Source organism: Mus musculus, chromosome 9, assembly GCF_000001635.26.
Source record: "Mus musculus strain C57BL/6J chromosome 9, GRCm38.p6 C57BL/6J".
Lineage (NCBI taxonomy): Eukaryota > Metazoa > Chordata > Mammalia > Rodentia > Muridae > Mus > Mus musculus.
The window spans coordinates 56,993,605-57,006,055 of NC_000075.6; the positions used below are offsets into that span (position 1 = coordinate 56,993,605).

General features: G+C 44.1%; 1 protein-coding gene across 1 annotated transcript in view; it reads left to right on the plus strand.

Annotated features, from left to right (window-relative positions):
- Positions 1-1,363: 1,363 nt before the first annotated feature.
- Ptpn9 (protein tyrosine phosphatase, non-receptor type 9) overlaps positions 1,364-12,451 on the plus strand; it is a 67,841-nt gene continuing 56,753 nt past the window's right edge. The window contains exon 1 of the mRNA NM_019651.2: positions 1,364-2,052. Within this exon, the coding sequence (NP_062625.2) occupies positions 1,990-2,052 (63 nt within the window). The 5' untranslated portion in view covers positions 1,364-1,989. The remainder of the gene's footprint in view (positions 2,053-12,451) is intronic.

Consider the following 12,451-nt stretch of genomic DNA (forward strand, 5'->3'; position numbering starts at 1 on the left):
AACTCCAGCTGTGTCAAGTTGACACAAAACTAGCCAGTACAACATGTATGGGTGTTTTTTTTTTCCTGATGTATGTTTATACATCACATGCTCCTTAAAAGTTCTATACTACCACGTGGGTACTAGAATTGAACCCAGATCCACTCCAAGGTCAGCCAGTATTCTTAACCACTGACCCATCACGCGAGTCCCTGAGTGTCTTCATTATTTTACTTCCTGATACATCTTCCATTATCTTATACTGTCTTATTTTAACTCCAGTGCATAGTGCAGTGTCTGGTGTGCAGATAGACTTGTTATAGACTGTCTTCCAGTTTCAATACTGAAACCAACTCCTGAGTAGGTTCCTGAGTTCAGCGTAGAGTTCATTTTACTGGTGGCAAAAGACAAACTAACATAGTTGAGGGGCAAGGAGGCATGGACATGCCTTTAATTCCTTCACTCAAGAGGCAGATCTCTGTGAGTTCAAGGCCAGCTTGGTCTACACAGCCAATTTTGGGACAGCCAGGGGTACATAGAGATCCTTTCTCAAAACTCTGTCTTTCCTGGCCCCCTGACCCTCCACACACACAAAGGAAAAAACTTAGCAGAGGTAACCCTGAAGCTGCTATTGCACTGGTGCCAAAATGGAGTTAAGAATATATATAATTTATTTTTTAAAAAGTTCTCCAAGATGGGCATCAAAACCTATAGCATTTTCTTTTCCGAAGACCCATCCCCTGGTTCTTTCTGGACTTCAGTCCTGGGGGGACTAGTTGTGGCACTCCGATTTCTTGAAATCCTTCTAGAATACTTATCTTTGGTCTAACATGATAAAAAAAATCACAGTAGGCCCAGCCCTGCCTTCTCAATGCTCCTATCCTGAGAGACCCAGACTCTGCTGTTTACCCTAGAGTAAAATCATGCATTTGCAAAGGCTGTGGGCTTCCTGAATGAATTCTGAAACAGGATGTCTCTCTCTGTCTCTTCCTCACTCTCTCTTTGTACCCGATTACAATTAGCTACAATGATGCTGGACTACAGGATACATTCATTGAGCAAAGAAATGCGGCCCTTGCTTATCTGTCAGATCCGAGGCATCTTGGACCTCACAGGCAACCTTTCAGACCCTACCACGAATAGGTAGAAGCCGCCCGTGAATACCGGGAAGGGCACCGGTCCTCGCGCAGTTTTGGATTCTTTTAACTCCCAGTCGCGTCTCCCTCCCGCTCCCGTAGGGGAGTCGCCTCTCGTCCCCGCAGCCCCTCCCCCGCCGCGCCGCTCCGTTCCGCTCAGCCTCCCCTCCTCCCAGCTCCTCTCTGTCTCCCCCTCTCGGACAACGTCCCCGTCCGGCCCGGCCCTCCCCGGCTCCTGTTTGTGAATGAGATGCTCAGTTTCTCAATGGAGCCGTGGGGGGCTCGGGCGGACGCGGCGCAGGCCGCAGCGCTGGCCCTGAGCCGGGAGGGGGACGCCTTTTCCTCGCTCGCTCGCGCCCGCCCTCCCTGTCTCCGCGGCGGCTTTTGAGGAACTGGGCCGCGAGGCCACGGAGCAGTTCGCAGGGCCCGCATCCCCGTGGACGCCCGGGCTGGGCGGTCTCGAGGCGCCGGCGAGCTCTGCCCCGGGGGTTAAGCGGCTCGGAAGGCCGACGGCCTCCAACTCCCGCCAGGCGCCTTCGCGGTGGCTGTAAAAGTTGTGGACTCCTAAAAAAGAAAGAAAGCCAAGCAGACCTCGAACTGCTGTTAGTTCCTCGCCCGCACTTTCTCCTCCTCAGGACAGGAGGGGTGGCGTGAGGAAAGGAGTGAAGCAAACAGGAGGCATTTCCTCTCCGCGGGGAGCGACAGCGGGCTCTCCCCGGCCAGCAGGAGCGGCGTTGGCAGCCGCCGCGGGCGCCGGGCGCTCGCACCATGCGCGAGCCGACCGAGAGCTGCTGAGGCGCCGGGCCACAGAAGCGGAGCGCGAGTGCAGCGGGTTCTGGCGCTCGCCCACCAGACCTGCCCCGGCGGCGGCGGGATGGAGCCGGCGACCGCGCCCCGGCCGGACATGGCGCCGGAGCTGACCCCCGAGGAGGAGCAGGTAAGCGCCGCTGCAGCGGTGGGTGTGTCCGAGCCTCCGAGGCCTAGGCCGGCCTCTGTTCGCCGGGCTGCGCTCCTCGCCCCGGGCCCTCAGCGGCTCCTGCTCGCATTTCAGGCCTGCGGGCTGGCCTCCCCGGGCCGGAGACCGCGCCCCAGGCCATCGCCCAGCCCAGCCCCGGAGCCGTGGGACCCCTGGCTCTGAGATTCTTATGCTTCGAGACTTCCGGGGGGGGGGGGGTCCGTGCTGCTCCATTTCAATGAATATTAAAGTTCCTCGAACTGGGGCGGGCTCCCCACTGGATGACTGCAGGACACCTTGTCCCAGGCCCTTCTACTCTCTGGAAGCGTTTGCATTTTTTTTTTTTTTTCTCGAGGGTCCGTTGTTTTCAAGGGCAAGGAAAGCCATTTGGGGGGAGGATTCCTAGGTGGTTGTCTCCGTTCCCAAGATGGGGGGAGGTAGCGCTGGTAAAGAGGTGGCCCAGATTCTCAAAGGAGCCCTTCAGGCTTTCAGACTGCTGTGACGGGCCTACTTGGACAGATCCTGAAAGATCTGTTCCTTTTCTAGCTCCCCAAGTCCCTGGCCTTGACCTCCCTATTCTGCTTTCCCAGGCTAGGCTCTTACCCTCGTCCCCATTTCCCTGCCCCCACCTCATCTGACAGTCTCCATCTTTCTGAAGCCCACACTGGAGTTCCATTGTCCCTTTTTAAAGCTTGAGATCTTAAATTCCCAGAAAGTAGTAGCTTGCGTTATCATTTGAGGGGTTTCTGTAAGCGAGAAGCCTAGCGAGCGCTCTTATAACTTTACACCCCCCCCCCCATATTCCAGCTGTGGAAACACGGACTAGATGAGATTCAGAACCCCACGGATTGGGCTCTTGCTCTTCTCTCCTTGGCACTGCTCATATCCAAACAGAAGCTGTGCTCAAATATGGCCATAATCTGCTTGTACCTTACAAAATAAATGAAAGAGGAAAAGGTGAGACATGCTGGTAATGATCCGTTTCACACTCTCACGCCCTAGTTCACAGGCCCACATTTGCTAACACAATCTGGAGTGGGGAGATGTCTATTTTGACAAACTAACATTGGTTTAATGGTTTTTTTTTAAAGACCTTTTTATGGTTTATTTATTTTTATTTTATTTGCATTGGTGTTTTGCTTGCATATATGTCTGTGTGGGGGTGTCAACTCACTTGGAGATGGATTATGGATACCTGTGACTGCCATGTGAGTGTTGGGAATTGAACCTAGGTCCTCTGAAAGAGTAGCCAGTGCTCTCTCCAGCCCCAAGACCTGATTTTTAAAAAGCCCTTGAATTTTCTTTTGGAAAAGTCATGCTTTCTGTGGAAATGATGTTTTTGTTTTGTTTTGTTTTTTTAATTTCCCCCAGACCTATACTCTTATTGACTTTAAATAAACTCAGCATGAGTAAAAAAAAATTTTTTTTTAAATTTACTTATTTTATGTATATGAGTATACTGTAGCTGTCTTCAGACACACCAGAAGAGGGCAGACATTCAGAAGAGGGTAGACATACCAGAAGAGGGCATTGGATCCCATTACAGATGGTTGTGAGCCACGGTGTGGTTGCTGGGAATTGAACTCAGGACCTCTGGAAGAGCAGTCAGTGCTCTTAACCTCTGAGCCATCTCTCCAGTAAAAAAAAAAAAATTTAAGAATACCTTTTTAAAAACAAATTTGCAAATAGTGGTAACAGCTTGGTAACTGCAACAGTGTTTTCAAAATGCTAGTGAGACAGTGCAAGCAGGTGGCCAAGGGCCAAGGAGCCACTCTGCCAGGACTGGGAAAGGCCTCCCTACTAATGTGTTACCTTGATTTTTTTTTTTTTTTTTTTTTTTTTTTTTTTTTTTTGAGACAGAGTTTCTTGGTGTAACTAGCCTTGTCTGTCCTGAAGCTCTCAACCTGCAGCATCTCAACATGCTGGCCTGGAACTCACAGAGATCCACCTGCCTCTGCTTCCTGAGTGCTGGGACTAAAGGTGTGGGTCACTACTGCACCACAGGTTGATTTATTTTTATTTATTTATTATACACTGGGTGACTTTTTTTTTTTAACACATTCATTATTTTTCTTTCATTCCTTAAATGTTCTTAAGATGTGTATGTTTCTGTTGTACACTATATATACCACTTTATATTAAGATGTGTATGTGTCAGCGGGGCAGTGGTGGGGCATGCCTTTAATCCCAGCACTTGGGAGGCAGAGGCAGGTGAATTTCTGAGTTCCAGGTCAGCCTGGTCTATAGAGTGAGTTCCAGGGCAGCCAGGGCTACACAGAGAAACCCTGTCTCGAAAAACCAAAAAAAAAAAAAAAAAAAAAAAAAAAAAATTAAATTAAAAAAAAAAAAAAAAGAATACTCTGATGTGGCCAGCTGTAGTGATACACACCTTTGATTCCCGCACTCAGGAGGCAGAGGGATCTGAGTTTGAGGCCAGCCTGTCCTACACAGCAGGTTCCAGGATAGTTAGGGGAGAACAGAGAAACCCTATCTTGAAAAAAGGAAAAAAGAAGGAAAGAAAGAAAGAAAGAAAGAAAGAAAGAAAGAAAGAAGAAAGAAAAGGAACCTGTAATCCACAGAATTAGTATTGTAACTGGAGGTTTCTTTCTCTACCTTATAAAAGAACAAATAGAAATTAAATAACTATGACCTAGGAAAAAACCTCAGCCAAACAAAAACACACACTCAAACCATGTCTGGTTTCCAATGCCAGACTTTGTAGTTACTCCAAAATGTTGAAAGACAAATATAATAGTTTCTTATTTTAGTTCAATAAAACATTTTTTTAGTTTTCTAATTAATTAATTAGCTAATTAATTAATTAAAAGTCGAAGTTTCCCTATGTAGCCTTGCCTGGTGTGGAACAGCTTGTAGAGCAGGCTGGCCTTAATTTCACAGAGATCCACCTGTCTGTTCCTTCCATGTGCTGGGATTAAAGTCATGTAACACCATGCCTGACTATCAGAGTTTTCCTGAGTGTTGGGATTATAGGCTTGCTCCACTATACTGGGCATAAAAGGTCTTCCTCCTCTTCCTCTTCCTCTTCCTCTTCCTCTTCCTCTTCCTCTTCCTCCTCTTCTTTTCTTTTTGTTTGTTTGTTTGTTTGTTTGTTTGTTTGTTTGAGACAGAGTTTCCTGGCTGTCCTGGAACTTGCTCTGTACATTAGGCTGGCCTTGAAGATCCCCAGCTTCTGCCTCCAGAGTGTAGTGATTAAAGGTGTGCGCCACCACATTGGCTATAAAAGGTATGCTTAAGGTCAGTCTTGGTGGCACTGGGGAGGCAGAGTTGGAAGATCTCTGAGTGATTTTCAGGCCAGTCAGGGCTAAATAGTGAAACTATGTTCCAAAAAAGAAAAAGAGTTTGAAAAAAAAAAAAGAAAGAAAAAGAAAATCGTTAGGTTAGTTGGGTCTTATTTTGTATGTCTACTTGTTTACTTAGCTCTTTGTGGAAAGGGGGTAGACCCCAGAGCCTTTTATGTTTGAGGAAGGCACTGTACTGTTGAGCTATTCTTATTCTCTGTCATGGAACCCTATTCGGTAATCAATTAGGAGATTATACTGACTAGCATATAAAGGGTGGAGTTAGTCTTTTTGGAATGTTCCCACTGCTTTATAGCTACTGTGGACTACTCTCTCCTGAAGATTAAATATGTCTTTCTGTAGTCATGCCAATCAAAATTTTGGACACTTTTTTTTGTTTTTTTGTTTTTGTTTTTGTTTTTGGCTTTTTCAAGACAGGGTTTCTCTGTATTGCCCTGGCTGTCCTGGAACTCACTCTGTAGACCAGACTGACCTCGAACTCAGAAATCCGCTTGCCTCTGCCTCCCAAGTGCTGGGATTAAAGGCGTGTGCCACCACCACCAGGCTAATTTTGGACATTTTATTGCCCTTATTCCTTGTATAAAATGTATCATTTGTATAAAATGTATTATCAGGCTTTCTTAAGTATCTCTTTAATTTGTGAGCTTCAGGCTGTCACCCTGACTATGATCACAATCACTCTTGTCTAGATTAGTGTTTTATCCCAATAAGAGTTTACTTTAAAATTTTTTTAATATTTGTGTATATGCCACAGATATTACAAGTGCCATGGCAGGAATGTAGAGGTCAGAGAGGACAGCTTTCAGGAACTGGTTTTCTCCTTCCACCAGGTGTGATCCAAAGATTGTACTGAGGTGGTCAAGCTTAGCGGCAAGCATGTTTACCTGCTGAGTGGAGGCTCTGGCCTCCTGTCTGATCCTATAGCATAGTTGAGAAGCTAAACTCAGATTGCAAATCTGGTTTCATCTTCCCTTCAGCCTGTCCACCTTCCAAATCAGCGCTGCTAGGAATATTTTTTTGTTGGAGATATCCTGACTGTGGAGACTGGACTTGCCCCAAGGAACCCAAAGCCCTTAATCAGCAGGAAGTAGTCTAAAGAGGTCTATGCCCCCCTTTCCCTCAAACTTCCTCTCTCCTATCAAGTGTTGGGGGATTGGAATGGATTAGGGTGGAATAAATGTTGGAAGGGTGGTAGCTGTAAGAACTCAATAAAAAGCTAAAGAGAAAGTATGCCTACAGAAAGTCATGGTGGCTCACATTGTAATCTCAACCTAGGAAGTTGAAGTTGGAGGATTGCCATGAGTTTCAGGCCAATCTGGACTAAAGAGTGAGATCCTGTTTCACAGAGAGGGGACAGGGGTTGGGGAGATAGCTTTTTTTAGTAAATTGCTTACCTTGTAAACGTGAAGACTTGATTTGATTCCCAGAATTCACAAAGAAGTTCTGGGTGTTGGTGGTGAACACTTGTAACCAAGGAGCTGGGGAGGTGGAGACAGGAGGATCCTGGGCTCCCTGGCCAGACATCCTGGCCTAATTGCTGAGTACGGGACCCACAAGACACAGATACACACACACTGAAAAATGAATAAACCATAAATAGTGACTCAACTAGAACTGGATAATGATACTTAAATTAAGTAACTATAGCCTTGTAAAGTCTTACATGGTTATATGGTTATTCCAGTAGCAATTGATGGTGTAGGACAATATAGTAATTCTCCTTTTTTTGTTTGTTTGTTTTTTTGTTTTTTGAGACAGGGTTTCTCTATATAGCCCTGGCTGTCCTGGAACTCAGTTTATAGACCAGGCAGGCCTCGAACTCAGAAATCTGCCTGCCTCTGCCTCCCAAGTGCTGGGATTAAAGACGTGCGCCACCATGCTCAGCATGGTAATTCTCTTAAGTACTTATAATTCTATTCATTGCCAACTAACAATGGTTTCAATAATTTATATTCTTCTACATAAAAAGAAATTAATCTCCAGTATGCTGATAACAAGCATTATATTATATTATATTAGTGCTAAGGATTGAACTTAAGATCCAATGAATGCTAAACATATGATCTAATAATGATCTACACTACTCAGTACTAGTTTTTTTAAAAAAATTTTTAATGAATTACAAATTAAAAAAAAATCGAGCCAGTGTTCTCACTATAGACCAGGTTAGCCTAGAACTTGCTAAATAGGTCGGGCTGGCCTTAAACTCCTATTCTTCTATCTGTGCTTCCTGAGTGCTGATACCAAAAGTTTGTGCTACCATTCCTTGCTTGGTTTTTTAAGACATGATTTCATTATCTGGCTCAGATTGGCCTTGGAAAATCACTGCCATGAGTTATCTATTAATGTTTATTTGCAAAGCTTGTAAAGAAAATCCTTATTTCAGCTCTCATAGCATTGTAAATACTAAAAAGGACTCACTGGAGCACTTAGTGTGACTGTAAACAGTCAATCGAGCTAGCCACTACTACATTCCTTTGCATATTGAACTTTTGGGGATTTAGTTACTGAAAACAATCCTAAGGAGGAACAACTGTTTCAATTCACCCTGGGATCTATATACTTAGTGGTTTTTTTAATATTATTAATATTTAGTTTACTTTTTTGAGACAGGGAGACCTTTTGACCTTGGCTAGCCTGGAACTTGCTTTGTAGACCAGTAGAAAGATCACTCCTGGTTGATAATATATGTGTGTGTGTCTGTGTGTCTGTGTGTCTGTGTATTTTATTTATATGCATATATGTGTGTTTGAGGGTAGGTTTGTGCATATGAGTGGAGTGTCCGAAATATCCAGAAGAGGACGTTGTATCCCCTGGAGCTGGAGTTACAGGCAGTTGTGAACTGGTCCTCTGGAAGACCAGCACCCACTTTTAACTGTTGAGGCATCTCTCTAGTGTTCTGGTGTGTGTGTTGCTGTGGATCAAACTTGGATTTGTGTATTCTGGGCAGTTTCTCTACTGTGTTGGCTTTTATGACTGTGAGAAAATGAGTACTTTGAATCTTTATAGTATTGGGTTTTTTTGTTTTTGTTTGTTTCTTTTAAAAAATATTTATTTATTTATTTATTTATTTATTTATTTAATGTAAGTACACTGTAGCTGTCTTCAGACACTCCAGAAGAGAGCATCAGATTTCATAATGGGTGGTTGTGAACCACCATGTGGTTTCTGGGATTTGAACTCAGGACCTTTGGAAGAGCAGTCGGCACTCTTAACTGCTGAGCCATCTCACCAGCCCCGTTTGTTTGTTTCTTTGGTTTTTTTCTGAGACAGGGTTTCTCTGTGTAGCCCTGGCTGTCCTGGAACTCGCTTTGTAGACCAGGCTGGCCTCGAACTCAGAAATCCACCTGCCTCTGCCTCCCAAGTGCTGGGATTAAAGGCGTGCGCCACCACGCCTGGCTTCTTTATAGTATTGTTGTGGGAACTATTTAAAAAAAAACAAAAACAAAAACAAAAAAAAAAACCTGGCACTTCCCACGCTGGCAACTCTCAGCCTTGGTGGCCTAGCTGGCCACACTATGGTGGGCAACGGCTGACCTGTTTTACCTTGTGGAGACTCTTTGGCCTGGAGCTCCTGAAACAGCTCCACCCAGTTCTCTAGGTTCCCACTGGCCGGTCATTGCCAAGCCAGCCCCGTGCTTCAAATCCCCCACAGCCTTTGTGGTGCACATCTGGCAAACCCACACTTTGCTGCCGTACCTTTCTCTCTTGAACCCTCCCAGACGAGCATGTGAAGGAAAACACAACACAAACTTAGTTCAGAAACAACGGTAACTCAATCTCTGGGTGCAACAACTAAAATCTGATCTTGTAAGCCTTATTAAAATCCAGTTCCTCTGGTGGCTAATCCTTGTGGATCCTCCATGATACTGGAAAACTCTAGCAGCTACATCTTACCCCTCTGCTGTCCTTGTTCCCTCAACATAGTATAGCTTTCAAAAATCAATTCTAATTTTATACTTTGGGTTTTTTTTTCATAATAGATTCTTTTAAATATCTGTTGTTGTTGTTGTTATTTTGACTCAGGGTTTCTCTGTGTAGCCCTAGCAGCTGTCCTGGAACTTGTTTTGTAGACCAGGTTGGCCTTGAACTCACAGAGATCCACTTGCCTCTGCCTCCCTAGAGCTGGGATTAAAGGCATGTATTAGCACCGCCTGGCTAAAGTTAAATATTTAACTGCTGTAATGAGGACTTCAAAGATTTTTGGCCCTTTTCCCAAGGTCAGAGGTTTGTCCTTTCTTGTAGCTAAGAACTTTCCTTTCCCACAGACTTCCATGTCCTGTGCTAAATGTCATCTGTCCCCCTGGAAGGAACCAGACGTCAAGGACCAAATGATTCATGATGTTAAATTGAGGCTTTTCCGAGACATCGCCTATGTAGAACACAGGAAAGAAATGGAAGGAAAGGTGAAGAATTCTCAGCCTATTACTGCATTACTAAGTATGTAATCAGCAATTAGGTGAGATGTTATTTGGGTTTAAGTATATTTGGAAATAAGAGTGAAATATGAATTTTACTCTTAAAATTTTGGAGCCTGAGTTTTGGAATTAAGAGTTTTGTAATTATTAAGCACCCACAGGTTTTTTTCCTAGAATGTGACCTATTATTTACAGACCTTAGAGCTTCAGTTCCAGGTGTGAGCTTCCACACCTGACAGGATTAGTATATTGGAATAAACTTTTCTAACTATGGCTTTATCTTCTTGGAAAATATATAGGCCTGCCTCATTGTATATCAGAGAGACTGTCTCATTACAGTCTCAATACTCTGGAACTGAGCCCTAACTCTGGTCTTTTATCAGTTATTTTACATTTCCTATTTTCATCCTGCTTTAAAACTTTAGATGATAGCATATTTTATTTTTCTTGATTAATTACTAGAACATTTTCTCTCTGCATACCTTCATATAACAGCTCATCAGAAAGACTGGGAGGAACTTCAGAGTAGCAGGGCATTTGTTTTGTATGAGAAAGGGCTGGGTTTGAGGATAACCTGGGCTACATAGTGAGACTCTTAAAAAACAAAATAAAACCAACTCTTTCAGTTATTTCCTAACTACTGGAGTAATTGCTAGTTTTTGTTCTGCTTCTTTGGAGTTTGGGAAGAAGCTCCTGTCACACTTTACTAGGCCTGCACTTTTCTGGGCTGGGGACCTGGAATCAGCTGTGTCTGCTTCCTGCTTTAGAAAGAATTCTTATAAGCCAACTCAGGGGGTTGGAGATGTGGCTAGAGTGCTGGAGTGAATCCTGTCATATGCTATCTATCCCCAGCACCAAGTTAGAAACTAAAGGTTAATGTTGGGTTTATTCTATTTAAGGCCAGAGAGATGGCTCAGTGGTTAAGAGCACCCCTGCTCTTCTAGAGGTCCTGAGTTCAATTCCTAGCAACCACATGGTGGCTCACAACCATCTGTAATAGGTTCTGATATCCAATTCTGGTGTGTCCTAAAGACAGTGACAGTGTACTCACATATATAAAATCTTAAAAAAAAAAAAAAAGAAAAAAGAAAAAGACTTGCCTACAATTCTTTTTTCTGTTTTTGTTTTTTCTTCTTTTTCTTGTCTCTAGGGATTGGGTTTTGCACTGTAGCCCAAGGATCCTGACACTCCTCTTGCCTCACCTTGCCCCAGGAGTGTTGGGATGACTGGGGAAAGCTGCTACACCCAAATGTTGTAGAGTTCTGGACTCCCATACTTCAGGCCCTAAGCTCTGCTGAGCACTAGACACTTTCCCCTCCCCCTAATTGAGATAGCATCTTTTTTGTTGTTTTATTTTGTTTGTTTGTTTGTTCATTCATTTGAAACAGTGTTTCTCTATGTAGTCCTGTCTGCTCTGGAACTTGCTTTGCATACCAGGCTAGCCTGGAGTTTATCTTGTAGACCAAGCTGGCCTTGAACTAAGAGATCTGCCTGCCTCTGCTCCTCAAGTGCTGGGAGTAAAGGTGTGTGCATCACCAGCCCCAGCTGAGCATTAGGTTCTTAAGATTGGGGACAGGAATAGGATGCAGAAGCTGAGGAGTTCCATGACCTATGGGGCACATTATTTGTTTATTCTGGGATGTGATATTTTGGTCTGGACTATGAGAGACTGTGACCCAAATAGTAGATGAGAGATTATTTTTTAAATTTATTTTATGTGTATGAGTGTTTTTGGATGCATTTATGTATGTGTGTCACTTGCATGCCTGGTTCTCATAGAGTTCAGAAGAAGGCTCAGATTCCCTGAAACTGGAGTTAATGGATGGAGCCACCATGTGGGTGCTGGGAACTTAACCCTGGTCCTCTGTAAGAGCAGCCAGTGATCTTAACTCCAGCCCTAGAGATGACTTTTCTTAGTTTCTGTTTCCATTTAGGCCAGGTGTAAGTCTTTACTTAACAGGTTTAGCATTTATTCAAGTAAGTTCCCTAAGGGTTGGCTCTGGCCCTAACATGATCCATTACTCCTGTGTTACTTACTACGATCTTTAAAAATTGGCCTTCTGGTGGTGCATGTTTGTAATTATAGCACTCAAAGTCGACACAGGAGGATCAGAGGAATTCAAGGCCGTCCTAAGGTATATCTCATGTTCAAAACTAGTCTGACAAAATGAGACCCTGCCTCGGCTTAAAAAAAAATATCCCAGGCTGGGGAGAAGAGCAGCCAGTGCTCTTAACTACTGTGCCATCTCTCCAGCCCCTCCAGCCCTATTTAAAAAAATATTTTAAATTATGTGTGTATGTTTGTATGTGGGTATGTTCATGTAAGTGCAGATGTACAAGAGGTCAAAGGTCAGGTCCCTCTGGAGCTTGAGTTAACAGGCAGTAGAGAGTTGCCTGACATGGAATGCCTGGGAATAAATTTGGGTTCTCTGCAAGAGCCTTTTAACTCCTGAGCCCTTCTCTCTGTGTACTCTCTCCCCTTTACCTTTTCATTGTCTTTTTCCTTTTGAGAGAGGGTTCAAGTAGTCTAGGCTGTCCTCAAACTAGAATTTATTGTATAACAGAAAATGGCCTCATACTCTGGTTTATTTTCTTAAACTTTTAAAGCATTGCACTTCTTTATGGTGGTGGTGGTGGTAGAGT